General features: G+C 40.3%; 1 protein-coding gene across 5 annotated transcripts in view; it reads right to left on the bottom strand.

Moving 5' to 3' along the window:
* LOC124776434 (CDP-diacylglycerol--glycerol-3-phosphate 3-phosphatidyltransferase, mitochondrial) overlaps positions 1-15,746 on the bottom strand; it is a 102,995-nt gene that overhangs the window by 78,870 nt on the left and 8,379 nt on the right. For 2 of the 5 annotated variants that reach the window (XM_047251430.1, XM_047251428.1), the window contains exon 2: positions 15,426-15,636. In XM_047251430.1, coding sequence (XP_047107386.1) covers positions 15,426-15,636 — 211 coding nt within the window. Of the gene's footprint in view, positions 1-15,425; positions 15,637-15,746 lie in introns of those variants that run through there. The other 3 variants (XM_047251431.1, XM_047251432.1, XM_047251433.1) reach the window with 2 other exon arrangements.

Genomic DNA, 15,746 nt, shown 5'->3' with positions numbered 1-15,746 from the left:
AATTCACCTCATATCCAATTCCTCAGCTACAATGTGTTGTAACATCCCGCATAAAATTCCAACAGTTCCATCATGGAGTATAAGCCTCCTGTCCTTGTGGATCACTTCATGCACTTTTGCAATTGTTTCTGAAGTTGCGCATGACAACTCTCGACCTAAGTGTTTGTCGTTGTTCATAGACTTCTGGTCATATTTACATCACTGAAGCCACTCAGATGCTCTTGTTTCAATCAAAGCTCACTCACCAACCTCCATGCATCCCTTAGCATGTGGGGAGTTTCAGCTGCAGTTTTGCTTAGCTTAAAACAAATCTTAATTTAGATCCTTTGTTACTTCAAGCTGGTAATTTCAAAATGCATAGACAAGAGGAAATAAATAACAATGCTGACACCAATGCATTCACAATTTTAAGACACAACTATAGGTGCCAAGCAGGGGACGCTTGTATTGCTGATTGACTTGTGTCTGATATGCAAATTTTAAGAAATTTGGGGAAGAGCATTGTCAATTATATTTCATCTGTGCTTCATTCTTGTAACTCCCACTTCCATAGTAATGACATCCAGTTGTATCTAAGTGTCAGCACTAAGAATATTGCTGCCGCTGTATCAGGTATGAATAACAGTCTTTGTTCAGTGTCATGATGGGCACAAAACCTGAGTCTTAAGAGAAATCCTAAGAAGTCACAGGTCATATTGTATCATACCAATAATTGATCAGTGGACTTTTTGTAGGTTAGTTACTCCAACAATTCATAATGGCATCCAATTATCACTTCAGAAAACAATATAACACCTTGGTATAATCATGATGAGCATCTAAATTAGTAAGAATAAACAGTTGTAGCATGCTGCAATCTCTCCTGCCTACATGCAATCCAAAAATTTAGAAGGCTGTTTCCACCTCAAATCAATGAAAAATTAGTGCACTCTTTAATTTTGCTAAATCTTAACTACTCTGATGTAGTCAAACACAGTGCAAATAGTGAAAACACCAGAAACCTCAGGCTAACTATAAATTCTTGGATAAGATACGTGCATGAAACATTCAACTGCTTGAACACAGCAGGTCCCCCTATGCTCAGTTAGACAGGACGAGATTAGACACTGACATGTGATGTGATTTCACAAGTTCTGTTTAATTCTTCAGAGTCTTAGCACTGTTTGTTATGGTCTTCAGTCCAGACTGGTTTGATGCAGCTCTCCATGCTACTCTATCCTGTGCAAGCTGCTTCATCTCCCAGTACCTACTGCAGCCTACATCCTTCAGAATTTGCTCAGTGTATTCATCTCTTGGTCTCCCTCTATGATTTTTACCCTCCACGCTGCCCTCCAATGCTAAATGTGTGATCCCTTGATGTCTCAGAATATGTCCTACCAACCGATCCCTTCTAGTCAAGTTGTGCCACAAGCTCCTCTTCTCCCGAATTCTATTCAATACCTCCTCATTAGTTGTGTGATCTACCCATCTAATCTTCAACATTCTTCTGTAGTACCACATTTTGAAAGCTTCTATTCTCTTCTTGTCTAAACTATTTATCGTCCACGTTTCACTTCCATACATGGCTACACTCCATACAAATACTTTCAGAAACGACTTCCTGACATTTAAATCTATACTCGATGTTAACAAATTTTTCTTCTTCAGAAACGCTTTCCTTGCCATTGCCAGTCTACATTTTATATCCTCTCTACTTCAACCATCATCAGTTATGTTGCTCCACAAATAGCAAAACTCCTTTACTACTTTATGTGACTCATTTCCTAATCTAATTCCCTCAGCATCACACGAGTTAACTCGAGTACATTCCATTATCCTCGTTTTGCTTTTGTTGATGTATACCCTCCTTTCAAGACACTGTCCCTTCCGTTCAACTGCTCTTCCAAGTCCTATGCTGTCTCTGATAGAATTACAATGTCATCGGCGAACCTCAAGGTTTTTATTTCTTCTCCATGGATTTTAATACCTACTCCGAACTTTTCTTTTGTTTCCTTTATTCCTTGCTCAATATACAGATTGAATAACATCAGGGAGAGGCTACAACCCTGTCTCACTCCCTTTCCAACCACGTCTTCCCTTTCATGACCCTTGACTCTTATAACTGCCATCTGGTTTCTGTACAAATTGTAAATAGCCTTTCGCTCCTGTATTTTACCCCTGCAACCTTCAGAATTTGAAGGAGAATTTGTTGCTCCATGGCAATGCTGCACACACGAATTTGAATAAGATGCACTGCATCGTGTTGAAGAGAGCGTGTCAACGAGTACTCAAATAATTGGGCGTGCAATGGGTGTTAGTGACAGTATGTCTAGGACATTCTGTGTGAGCAACAATTACATCTGTACCACTTACAATAGGTACGCACTATGAGTCCAACCGATTTTCCTCAACAGGTTTCTGCACCACTACATTGACACATTACCATTTCCACACCAAGTTCTGTTACAGATGAATGTAAGGTCACTAGGAAGTGTGTTCTGAATTCACAAAACAGCCATGTCTGGGCAGACGAAAATCCTCGTGCCATGCACATTCAGGGATTTCAGAACCAGTTTCATATTATCGTGTAGGCAGGTATTCTGAATGGTCAGCTGACTGGGCCATACCTCTTTCCACTCAAGCTAACTGGTCCTGCACACTTGATCTTGCTACAAAACATATTGGACCTGTTCTTGGAAGCTGTGCCTCTGAATGTCCATCATGAAAAGTTGCTTCAGCATAATGGTGCACCACCTCACTTATCTCACATGTGGTTTGGAAACATCTCAAGAGATGATACGAGGGCTATGCTGAAAGTTTTTAGCAGCCCGTAAACCATAAGGCAGAGGACAATCGGGTTGTTTTCATTCGAAAGAGTGATGTTTTTTGACCTTGGGACGATTGCGCGCAGCCCCTGGCTTGCGGTGATCTCCCCACAGTGCGGTAAGAAAGCACAGGCAGTGCTGAGCCATAGACAGTGGAGGATGGAGCTGCCGCGCCGCGACTTTCGCACCATGATTTTTGACGATTATAAAAAGGATTTAAGTGCCGAAGAATGCCATTCTTCTTTGCTGCGTGTTTTTGGTGAAGCTTCCCCTTCTAGGGCCACAGTTGGAAATTGGTTTCGCGAGTTTTCGAGGGGTCGGCAGTCAATTAAAGATAAACATTGTCAAAAGCTTTCTCTAAGTCTACAAATGCTAGAAACATAGGTTTGCCTTTCCTTCATCTTTCTTCTAAGATAAGTCGTAAGGTCAGTATTGCCTCACATGTTCCAACATTTCTACGGAATCCAAACTGACCTTCCCCGAGGTCAGCTTCTACCAGTTTTTCCATTCGTCTGTAAAGAATTCGTGTTAGTATTTTGCACCTGTGACTTATTAAACTGATAGTTCGGTAATTTTCACATCTGTCAACACCTGCTTTCTTTGGTATTGGAATTATTATATTCTTCTTGAAGTCTGAGGGTATTTCACCTGCCTCATACATCTTGCTCACCAGATTGTAGAGTTTTGTCAGGACTGGCTCTCCCAAGGCTATCAGTAATTCTAATGGAATGTTGTCTACTCCTGGGGCCTTGTTTCGATCAGGTCTTTCAGTGCTTCCCGCTGTATCATATCTCCCATTTCATCTTCATCTACATCCTCTTCCATTTCCAAAATATTGTCCTCAAGTACATCGCCTTCTTTGCTTAGAAATGGGTTTCCATCTGAGCTCTTGATATTCATACAAGTGGTTCTCTTTTCTCCAAAAGTCTCTTTAATTTTCCTGTAGGCAGTATCTATTTGACCCCTAGTGAGATACGCCTCTACATGCTTACATTTGTCCTCTAGCCATCCTTGCTTAGCCATTTTGCACTTCCTGTCGATCTCATTTTTGAGACATTTGTATTCCGTTCTGCCTGCTTCATTTACTGCATTTTTATATTTTCTCCTTTCATCAACTAAATTCAATATCTCTTCTGTTACCCAAGGATTTCTATTAACCCTTTTACTTTTTACCTACTTGATCCTCTACTGCCATCACTATTTCATCTCTCAAAGCCTCACATTCTTCTTCTACTGTATTTCATTCCCCCATTTTTGTCAATCGCCTCCTAATGCTCTCCCTCAAACTCTCTACAACTTCTGGTTCTGTCAGTTTATCCATGTCCTATCTCCTTAAATTCCCACCTTTTTGCAGTTTCTTCAGTTTTAATCTACAGTTCATAACCAATAGATTGTGGTCAGCGTACACATCTGCCCCTGGAAATGTCTTACAATTTAAAACCTGGTTCCTAAATCTCTGTCTTACCATTATATAATCTATCTGATACCTTCTAGTATCTCCAGGGTTCTTCCATGTATACAACCTTCTTTCATGATTCTTAAACCAAGTGTTAGCTATGATTAAGTTATGCTCTGCACAAAATTCTACCAGGCAGCTTCCTCTTTCATTTCTTAGCCCCAATCCATATTGACCTACTATGTTTCCTTCTCTCCCTTTTCCTTTTATAATTCCAGTCACCCATGACTATTAAATTTTCGTCTCCCTTCACTACCTGAATAATGTCTTTTATCTTATCATACATTTCATCAATTTCTTAGTCATCTGCAGAGCTAGTTGGCATAAAAACTTGTACTACTGTGGTAGGGGTGGGCTTCGTGTCTATCTTGGCCACAATAATGCATTCACTATGCTGTTTGTAGTAGCTTACCCGTACTCCTACTTTTTTATTCATTATTAAACCTACTCCTGCATTACCCCTATTTGATTTTGTATTTAAAACCCTGTATTCACCTGACCACATGTCTTGTTCCTCCTGCCACCGAACTTCACTAATTCCCACTATATCTAACTTTAACCTATCCATTTCCCTTTTTAAATTTTCTAACCTACCTGCCCGATTAAGGGATCTGACATTCACGCTCCGATCCATAGAATGCCAGTATTCTTTCTCCTGATAACGATGTCCTCCTGAGTAGTCCCTGCCCGGAGATCCGAATGGGGGACTATTTTACCTCCGGAATATTTTACCCAAGAGGATGCCATTATCATTTAACCATACAGTAAAGCTGCATGCCCTCGGGTAAAATTATGGCTGTAGTTTCTCCTTGCTTTCAGCCGTTTGCAGTACCAGCACGGCAAGGCCGTTTTGGTTAGTGTTACAAGGCCAGATCAGTCAGTCATCCAGAATGTTGCCCCTTCAACTACTGAAAAGGCTGCTGCCCCTCTTCAGGAACCACACATTTGTCTGGCCTCTCAACAGATACCCCTCCGTTGTGGTTGCACCTATGGTACAGCTATCTGTATCGCTGGGACACACAAGCCTCCCCACCAACGGCAAGGTCCATGGTTCATGGGGGGGTCTTAGCACTAGCACCTTCAATATAACTGCTCACATATTAACCACCTATCATTATTTCATAACTGCACAACCAGAATGGGTTATGTCCAGTCGTATCTTTGTGTAACACTAAATATTTCTCCACATCATCCTCTGTTTCAGCCATATGAATGTGGAACAAACTACTCTGTAATCTGTGTCTTACCCAAAACCACTCTGCATTTGAAAGGAGATTAAAGCTGTTATCACTGGCATAGGTTCCCTCTCAGCATATCCCGGCTGTTTTCTTTCAAACCACTCACACTTTCCTCATCCATTTCTGTATCTGTTTTGTTTCTTCCATTTCAACTGCTAATCTAACCCTATTATTTCTCACTCTTCCTATGACCAGTCAATGACTTCTCAACATTGATTTCTCCTATACTACTGTCACACACTTCAGCTAGATGTCATTATTCGTATTCTACAGTGTGGCACACAAAAAACCAGCTGCAAGTAGAGACTACTAGTCAATTACACATGAATTATTGTCATAAGCAGATACAACAACAAACAGATATATATGTAATAATTAGATAATAAAGAAATAACAAATAAGCTAATGGAAGCAACAGCTTTGATAAAGTAGATGACAACTGGTGGGCGACAATGGGCAGTATAGTACTCGGGCCTGGTTTTTCATGTGCCACCCCGTATAACAAAATTATAAATATATGGGGTTTAAGAAATGTTAATCTTATTAACAAATCATCATTACAGGGTGTTTGAAAACTGCTTTACAAACTTCTAGGACTTTTCGATGGCAGTGAGTGTATAATATTTTGAATAATAGGAACCCATGTCCAGAAACATACCACTTCCATTCTGCAGCAGTTTTAATTCAGATGAGTTATGTGTAAATTTCTGCTGAGGGAAAGTGAAAAGTCTCAGACCTGCTAGACCTGGTACACAATATGGCAAACAGGATGATGCCTACTATGTCAGTCAGTCACCTGACATCATATAATGTCTGGCTTGTTGTGAGACTTATTCAATGTCAGTGCTGTCAGTGCATCTCTGATACAGTAAACATGGTTTGGTACACATTTTTTGAATACACAGACATGCTCCTTATGTACGGCACTGCTCAAGGCAATGGAAGAACTGATAGTCATCTGTATCACATACGTTTTCCACAATGTAGCATGCCATCATACAAACTTTCTGCCAAAGTTACGCAGCAGCTCTGAAATACACAGCTTCACCATGAGGAGGCAGGATTTGTTGCTCCATGGCAATGCTGCACACACGAATTTGAATAAGATGCACTGCATCGTGTTGAAGAGAGCGTGTCAACGAGTACTCAAATAATTGGGCGTGCAATGGGTGTTAGTGACAGTATGTCTAGGACATTCTGTGTGAGCAACAATTACATCTGTACCACTTACAATAGGTACGCACTATGAGTCCAACCGATTTTCCTCAACAGGTTTCTGCACCACTACATTGACACATTACCATTTCCACATCAAGTTCTGTTACAGATGAATGTAAGGTCACTAGGAAGTGTGTTCTGAATTCACAAAACAGCCATGTCTGGGCAGACGAAAATCCTCGTGCCATGCACATTCAGGGATTTCAGAACCAGTTTCATATTATCGTGTAGGCAGGTATTCTGAATGGTCAGCTGACTGGGCCATACCTCTTTCCACTCAAGCTAACTGGTCCTGCACACTTGATCTTGCTACAAAACATATTGGACCTGTTCTTGGAAGCTGTGCCTCTGAATGTCCATCATGAAAAGTTGCTTCAGCATAATGGTGCACCACCTCACTTATCTCACATGTGGTTTGGAAACATCTCAAGAGATGATACGAGGGCTATGCTGAAAGTTTTTAGCAGCCCGTAAACCATAAGGCAGAGGACAATCGGGTTGTTTTCATTCGAAAGAGTGATGTTTTTTGACCTTGGGACGATTGCGCGCAGCCCCTGGCTTGCGGTGATCTCCCCACAGTGCGGTAAGAAAGCACAGGCAGTGCTGAGCCATAGACAGTGGAGGATGGAGCTGCCGCGCCGCGACTTTCGCACCATGATTTTTGACGATTATAAAAAGGATTTAAGTGCCGAAGAATGCCATTCTTCTTTGCTGCGTGTTTTTGGCGAAGCTTCCCCTTCTAGGGCCACAGTTGGAAATTGGTTTCGCGAGTTTTCGAGGGGTCGGCAGTCAATTGAAGATAAACCTCGTCCCGGTCGGCCAGCAACAGCTGTGACTCCTGAAAACATTGATGCTGTGAGGAAGACGATCAAAGAAGATCCACATCTTACATTTTGTGACATTGAAGGGACCCTAAATATTGGATCAACAGCAGCACAGACCATATTTCATAGTCACTTAGGCCTTACTAAGAGATGTGCAGTTGGGTGCTACATTCCCTGACAGAAAGCCAAAAGGAGGCGAGAGTGGACTGGTGTCGTTTCATGCTCGAAAAATTCAATGGAGGGAAGTCCCAAGACACTTACAATATCGTCACAGGTGACGAAACGTGGGTCTACCATTATGACCCTGAAACGAAGAGACAGTCTTCTGTGTGGTGCTTTCCAGGGGAGGAACCACCCACAAAAGTTCAACGAAGTCGGAGCTCTGGAAAAAAGATGGTGGCAACTTTTTTCACAAAGATCGGGCATCTCACCTCTGTGACCTTGGACACACGTCGTACAGTCAATCACCACGTGGAAGTCGCAGCATCCAAAGTCCAAGAGTGGGCACCTTCTGGTGCATCGTGACAATGCAACTGCGCACAGGGCTGCCAGAACGATGGACTTTCTGGAGAAGGAAAAAGTGTGAATGTTACCCCATCCCTCCTGTTCACCTGACCTGGCCCTCTGTGACTTCTTTCTGTTCCCTACGACTAAGGAAAAAATTCAAGGGCAGCAGTTTTCATCAGGTGAAGAGGCCATTGCAGCGTACGAGAGTGCACTAAGTAACATCCCAAAAGAAGTTTAGACTGACACATTTTCTAAGTGGTTTCAGAGAATGGAAACATGTATACAAGCTAATGGAGAGTATTTTGAAAAGTTGTAAACGTTTTTTGCAAATAAATTTTTTTCACACATTCTGCTAAAAACTTTCGGCATAGCCCTCGTATGGTGAAAGATGGATAAGCAGAGGTGATCCAACCAAGTGGCTGCGACAATCCAAGCGCGTGGCTGCCCAGACCACCAGATTTAACTCCTATGGACTATTGCTTGTGGGGTAGCACGCAAAGCTCAATCTACAAGTTTCCTGTAGAGACAGAGGAAGATCAGCTGGCACAAGTTCTGGCCACTGCACTAGAAACTGAAGAGGCACCGGGTGGCATGGTGAGTGTGTATCAGAACATGCTTCATAGGTACACTGTCTGTAACAGCATTGGTGGTCGCCACATCAAGCTGCCGTTGTAATGCATCAGTACTGTTCTGCACATACCATAAGCTGGGTTCTTTTTTGTTTTGAAATACTGTAAACACAATGTTTAAGCATTAATACAAACAAATGAACTTCAGTAATAAATGGATTTTTTTGTGTTTCCTTTCAAATTGTTGCCTGCTAATGTACTGCGTCATGTCTAATTCCTAAAGCAGAAATGGACGAGTTAAACATCTGAATTGAAACCATCGTAGAAAGGAAATGGTACATTTCCGGATGTGGGTTCCTATTCACCAAGCGCCCTGTTATTGGTCAGGTACTGCACACATAATGGTTATTCACTCGGATCTCTGATGTGATGTAAGAGAGAGCCTGAAGACCCTAATTTTGTCAAGTTAAATACTTGCATAAATAAATAAAATATGGGTCTAGCACAAAGTCTGATGGTACATGGTGCCACTGGGTATGCAACATGATTGCCTCTGGTTCACATAGCTTATAATTTGTACAACAACCAATAGGTTTTTGATGTGTTATGGCTGGTGGCAATGCCCATCTTCAAGCATTTCTAAAAGATAATGCAAGACGGCACAAAGGACATTCGAATGTTTACCTGGTTAGCACTGTCTCTAGATCTCTCACCCAATGAAAACATCTCATCATGGGTTGCTGAGAGACTGGCACATCACCATTCACCAGCCACTATCATTGATGAACTTTGGCACTGACAAGGAAACCTCCCCATCACACCCCCCCTCAGATTTAGTTATAAGTTGGCACAGGGACAGGCCTTGAAAAACTGAACACAGATCAATCGAGAAAACAGGAAGAAGTTGTGTGGAACTATGAAAAAAATAAGCAAAATATACAAACTGAGTAGTCCATGCGCAAGGTAAGCAACATCAAGGAAAGTTTGAGCTTACGAGCGCCGTGGTCCCGTGGTTAACGTGAGAAGCTGCGGAACGAGAGGTCCTTGGATCAAGTCCTCTCTCGAGTGAAAAGTTTAATTTTTTATTTTCAGACAATTATCAAAGTTCAGGCACTCACACATAATCAACTTCGCCCTCAAAAATTCCAGGCCATGTTCAGATTTGCTTGGACATATGCAGGATTTGATGGTCTACACACAGAAACATTTGAAAACGTAAAAAACATATGTTTTGACAGAGCACAGGGAAAACAGTGCGACTGTGAAACTGTTGCATTCATTTGTTGCAGTTTATCTGACAAACTCTTATGTTTTCATCACTTTTTTGGGAGTGATTATCACATCCACAAGAAAACCTAAATCGGGAAAGGTAGAATCTTTTTACCCATTCGCCAAGTGTGCAATTTAGGTGGGTTGACAACATATTCCTGTCATGTGACGCACATGCTGTCACCAGTGTCATATAGAATATATCAGATGCGTTTTCCTGTGGAGGAATCAGTTGACCTATGACCTTGCGATCAAATGTTTTCGGTTCCTATTGGAGAGGCACGTCCTTTCGTCTACTAATCGCATGGTTTTGTGGTGCGGTCGCAAAACACAGACACTAAACTTATTACAGTGAACAGAGATGTCAATGAACGAACAAGCAGATCATAACTTTGCGAAAATAAAGAAAGTAAAATTTTCACTCGAGAGAAGACTCGAACCAAGGACATCTCGTTCTGCAGCTGCTCACTCTAACCACGCACCACGGCACTCCTCAGCTCACATTGCCCTTGATGTTGCCTTTATCTTGCGCATGGACTACTCAGTTTGTATATTTTGCTTATTTTTTCATAGTTCCACACAACTTCTTCCTGTTTTCTCGATTGACCTGTGTTCAGTTTTTCAAGGCCTATCCACTGTGTCAATTTATAACTAAATCTGAGGGGGGTGCAATGGGAAGGTTCCCTTGTGAGTTTAAGAAGTATGGAATGACGTACCAGTATCACTCAAACTCAGTTCATCTTAGTGCCCAGCTGGGTTATCGATATTGTTGTTGCCAGAGGTGACAGACCTGTGTACTAAATTTCACACCTATATATCCCCAATAACCTTCACATTTGCAAAGATATTCTTCCTACTATACTGTACAAGCATGATAATTGAAATTTCATTATTTGCTTTCGTTCCTGATTTTTTAATTTTAATGGCTAGTCGTGTACTTTATTTACTTTAGGTGCAGTGCTCCAGAGAATAATTCTATTAAGAAAACCAGGAGAGAACACATGTAAAATAAGACAACGCTCCTGTTATGAGGATAACACTGTGAGAGATACTGCTTCGAGCAGAAGAACTAAGTTTCTTGAATAATTTATCAATGTGTTGAATCAGGTTCAGTTTGTTATCCAGTTTGACCAAAAAGAAGTTTAGGTTCAGTATTTTGTTTAGTGTTTAACCATTAATGTCTAATTTTGATTCTAGCAGATTTGTCCTTGCTCATTTGAAATTGATTAGTGTGAGATTAAGACTTAAACTGTTACCTCTAAACTAGTTGCATGGTGTTTAGCAATCACCGGAGATGGCTCTGGTACAGTTGAGTTTAGACCTTGATTAGTACAACTAATTAGACCAAAAACCAAATGAGTAAAAATAAATTTTGAATTTTTTCAAGCTACATATTGGATTTCAGTACTAGTAGTAGTAGTAGTAGTAGTAGTAGTAGCAGCAGCAGCAGCAGCAGCAGCAACATGTTCCATGAGATATTATGTCTCAAATTATTGAGTGCTGCATGTTTGTCAAAAGACCTATAACAGACAAGAGTCCTATAGTTTGTATTATTTTGAGGGTATTTCCAAGTTTGCTATGCAATTTATTTCCAAGATGACTTCATTGTTTCTTACTGATCTTCAAAACTGTAATTTCTTGTTACAGTGTTGTTACAAAGCTCATGTAACAATGAATCCTGAATTTATTTCTCATATGCTACGAAAGCAAGGGGAAACTACAGTCAGCATTTTTCCCGAGGGCATGCAGCTTTACTGTATGATTAAATGACGATGTCATCCTCTTGAGTAAAATATTCCGGAGGTAAAATAGTCCCCCATTCAGATCTCTGGGCAGAGACTATTCAAGAGGACGTTGTTATCAGGAGAAAGAAAACTGGCGTTCTACGGATCGGAGTGTGGAATGTCAGATCCCTTAATCGGGCAGGTAATTTAGAAAATTTAAAAAGGGAAATGGATAGGTTAAAGTTAGATATAGTGGGAATTAGTGAAGTTCGGTGGCAAGAGGAACAAGACTTTTGGTCAGGTGAATACAGGGTTATAAATAGAAAATCAAATAGGAGTAACGCAGGAGTAGGTTTAATAATGAATAAAAAAAATAGGAGTACGGGTAAGCTACTACAAAGATAAAAGAAATTATTCAGGTGGTGAAGGGAGACGAAAATTTAATAGTCATTGGTGACTGGAATTATAAAAGGAAAAGGGAGAGAAGGAAACATAGTAGGTCAATATGGATTGGGGCTAAGAAATGAAAGAGGAAGCAGCCTGGTAGAATTCTGCGCAGAGCATAACTTAATCATAGCTAACACTTGATTTAAGAATCATGAAAGAAGGTTGTATACATGGAAGAACCCTGGAGATACTAAAAGGTATCAGATAGATTATATAATGGTAAGACAGAGATTTAGGAACCAGGTTTTAAATTGTAAGACATTTCCAGGGGCAGATGTGTACACTGACCACAATCTATTGGTTATGAACAGTAGATTAAAGCTGAAGAAACTGCAAAAAGGTGGGAATTTAAGGAGATAGGACATGGATAAACTGAAAGAACCAGAGGTTGTACAGAGTTTCAGGGAGAGCACAAGGGAACAATTGACAGGAATGGGGGAAAGAAATACAGTAGAAGAAGAATGGGTTGCTTTGAGGGATAAAATAGTGAAGGCAGCAGAGGATCAAGTAGGTACAAAGACAAGGGCTAGTAGAAATCCTTGGGTAACAGAAGAAATATTGAATTTAATTGATGAAAGGAGAAAATATAAAAAAGCAGTAAATGAAGCAGGCAAAAAGGAATACAAACGTCTCGAACATGAGATCGTCATGAAGTGCAAAATAGCTAAGCAGGGATGGCTAGAGGACAAATGTAAGCATGTAGAGGCTTATCTCACTAGGGGTAAGATAGATACTGCCTACAGGAAAATTGAAGAGACCTTTGGAGAAAAGAGAACCACTTGCATGAATATCAAGAGCTCTGATGGAAACCCAGTTCTAAGTAAAGAAGGGAAAGCAGAAACATGGAAGGAGTGTATAGAGGGTCTATACAAAGGCGATGTACTTGAGGACAATATTATGGAAATGGAAGAGGATGTAGATGAATATGAAATGGGAGATATGATACTGCATGAAGAGTTTGACAGAGCACTCAAAGACCTGAGTCGAAACAAGGCCCGGGGAGTAGACAACATTCCATTAGAACTACTGACAACCTTGGGAGAGCCAGTCCTGACAAAACTCTACCATCTGGCGAGCAAGATGTATGAGACAGGTGAAATACCCTCAGACTTTAAGAAGAATATAATCATTCCAATCGCAAAGAAAGCAGGTGTTGACAAATGTGAAAATTACCGAACTATCAGTTTAATAAGTCACAGGTCCAAAATACTAACACGAATTCTTTACAGACGAATGGAGAAACTGGTAGAAGCTGACCTCGGGGAAGGTCAGTTTGGATTCCATAGAAATGTTAGAACATGTGAGGCAATACTGACCTTACCACTTATCTTAGAAGAAAGATTAAGGAAAGGCAAACCTATGCTTCTAGCATTTGTAGACTTAGAGAAAGCTTTTGACAATGTTGACTGGAATACTCTCCTTCAAATTCTGAAGGTTGCAGGGGTAAAATACAAGGAGCGAAAGGGTATTTACAATTTGTACAGAAACCAGATGGCAGTTATAAGAGTCAAGGGTCATGAAAGGGAAGCCGTGGTTGGAAAGGGAGTGAGACAGGGTTGTAGCCTCTCCCCGATGTTATTCAATCTGTATATTGAGCAAGGAATAAAGGAAACAAAAGAAAAGTTTGGAGTAGGCATTAAAATCCATGGAGAAGAAATAAAAACCTTGAGGTTCGCTGATGACATTGTAATTCTATCAGAGACAGCAAAGGACTTGGAAGAACAGTTGAACGGAAGGGACAGTGTCTTGAAAGGAGGGTATACATCAACAAAAGCAAAACGAGGATAATGGAATGTACTCGAGTTAACTCGTGTGATGCTGAGGGAGATAGATTAGGAAATGAGTCACTTAAAGTAGTAAAGGAGTTTTGCTATTTGGGGAGCAAAATAACTGATGATGGTCGAAGTAGATTGGCAATGGCAAGGAAAGCGTTTCTGAAGAAGAGAAATTTGTTAATGTCGAGTATAGACTTAAATGTCACGAAGTCGTTTCTGAAAGTATTTGTATGGAGTGTAGCCATGTATGGAAGTGAAACGTGGACGATAAATAGTTTAGACAAGAAGAGAATAGAAGCTTTCAAAATGTGGTGCTACAGAAGAATGTTGAAGATTAGATGGGTAGATCACACAACTAATGAGGAGGTATTGAATAGAATTCGGGAGAAGAGGAGCTGTGGCACAACTTGACTAGAAGAAGAGTTCAGTTGGTAGGACATATTCTGAGACATCAAGGGATCACACATTTAGCATTGGAGGGCAGTGTGGAGGGTAAAAATCGTAGATGGAGACCAAGAGATGAATACATTAAGCAGATTCAGAAGGATGTAGGCTGCAGTAGGTACTGGAAGATGAAGAAGCTTGCACAGGATAGAGTAGCATGGAGAGCTGCATCAAACCAGTCTCAGTACTGAAGACCACAACAACAACAACAACAACAACAACAACAACATGCTATTATTGACTAACAAAAATGTAGATCAGTTCCTAGAATTTATTCAGTGTCCAATGTACCGAATTTAACTGAGATTCTGTACAGAGTTGTTATACCTATGCAGTTTGAGGTAAAAATGCACTTACTGTATCTACAGCTTTTGCATATGCATGCCGATGTTGGTTGGTAATGACTCACGTGACAAAAGATGGGAACTGAATACAACAAATCATGGTTCAGTTGGTAGCCATCAAGATTGCTTTTTCATAATTTATAATATGGTATTTTGTTCTATTGCATTAGAATTTAACCTCAACACCCAATATGACAAATGTATAACTCAGGCTAAACTACACATCAATCTCTTATGGAAACAATATTTTTGTGTTGAGATTTATTAGTTTCACCAACTCATATGAAAAACGTTACATTCCAGCATACTTACGCCTTGAGCTACGCTTATTGGTCGGTCTATAAGCACGCCTAGTTTTTTTCCCACTCACATTCAATGGCTTCACCAACTCTCAATTAAACTGTTATAATCTTTATCTAACCTAGACCTCAAGCTACAAGCCAGTCTGTAAGCACAACTCGTTTTCTTCCCACCACCCACATTGAAAACAAATGTAATCAGTTTGTATATTCTGATAATAGAAATCATTCAACAAATTCTATTGGCTAATGTATACAATCACCCCATTGGTTATGACCAACTTCAAAGAACTTCCAACATCAACACGCAACACATAAGTGCACTTTTGGGAGGTTTCGTTATTTTTGTAAACTAATTAGCCCATTGCACAGACATAGACAAACAAACACTCACTTCTCACCAATTCATTCTAATAAAAATCAAACTATAAGCAATATCTCCACTTACACAATATTACAAATCAACATTTTATTATATATTCAAACACCGACAAGTGATTACTATACCTTCTCACCATCTAATGTGAAGAATGGTGCTACAGAATGCAACCACTGAAAGGAGGAGGCACTTGTTGGAAGCTTCTGATCTGGACAAGCCATCACAATCTCTTCAGGAACAATATCTTCTGTCTTATGTCTATGAAGAAAAGAGCTCAAATGTTTTGCTGTGTATAATACTGGCAACACATTCAGATTGTTTCCACAGTCATCTGTGTATCTGTGAAAAAACATGTTGCATAAATAAAATTGTTACAACTGTAAAGACCAGTAACTCCTAAACTGTTGATATCTAAAGAAAACGGAAATGTAATCCTGAAGCTGGAAGAG

This window comes from Schistocerca piceifrons, chromosome 2 (assembly GCF_021461385.2).
Source record: "Schistocerca piceifrons isolate TAMUIC-IGC-003096 chromosome 2, iqSchPice1.1, whole genome shotgun sequence".
Classification (NCBI taxonomy): domain Eukaryota; kingdom Metazoa; phylum Arthropoda; class Insecta; order Orthoptera; family Acrididae; genus Schistocerca; species Schistocerca piceifrons.
Note: the sequence above shows the minus strand (reverse complement) of the source record. Positions and strands in the feature narration are given on the sequence as shown.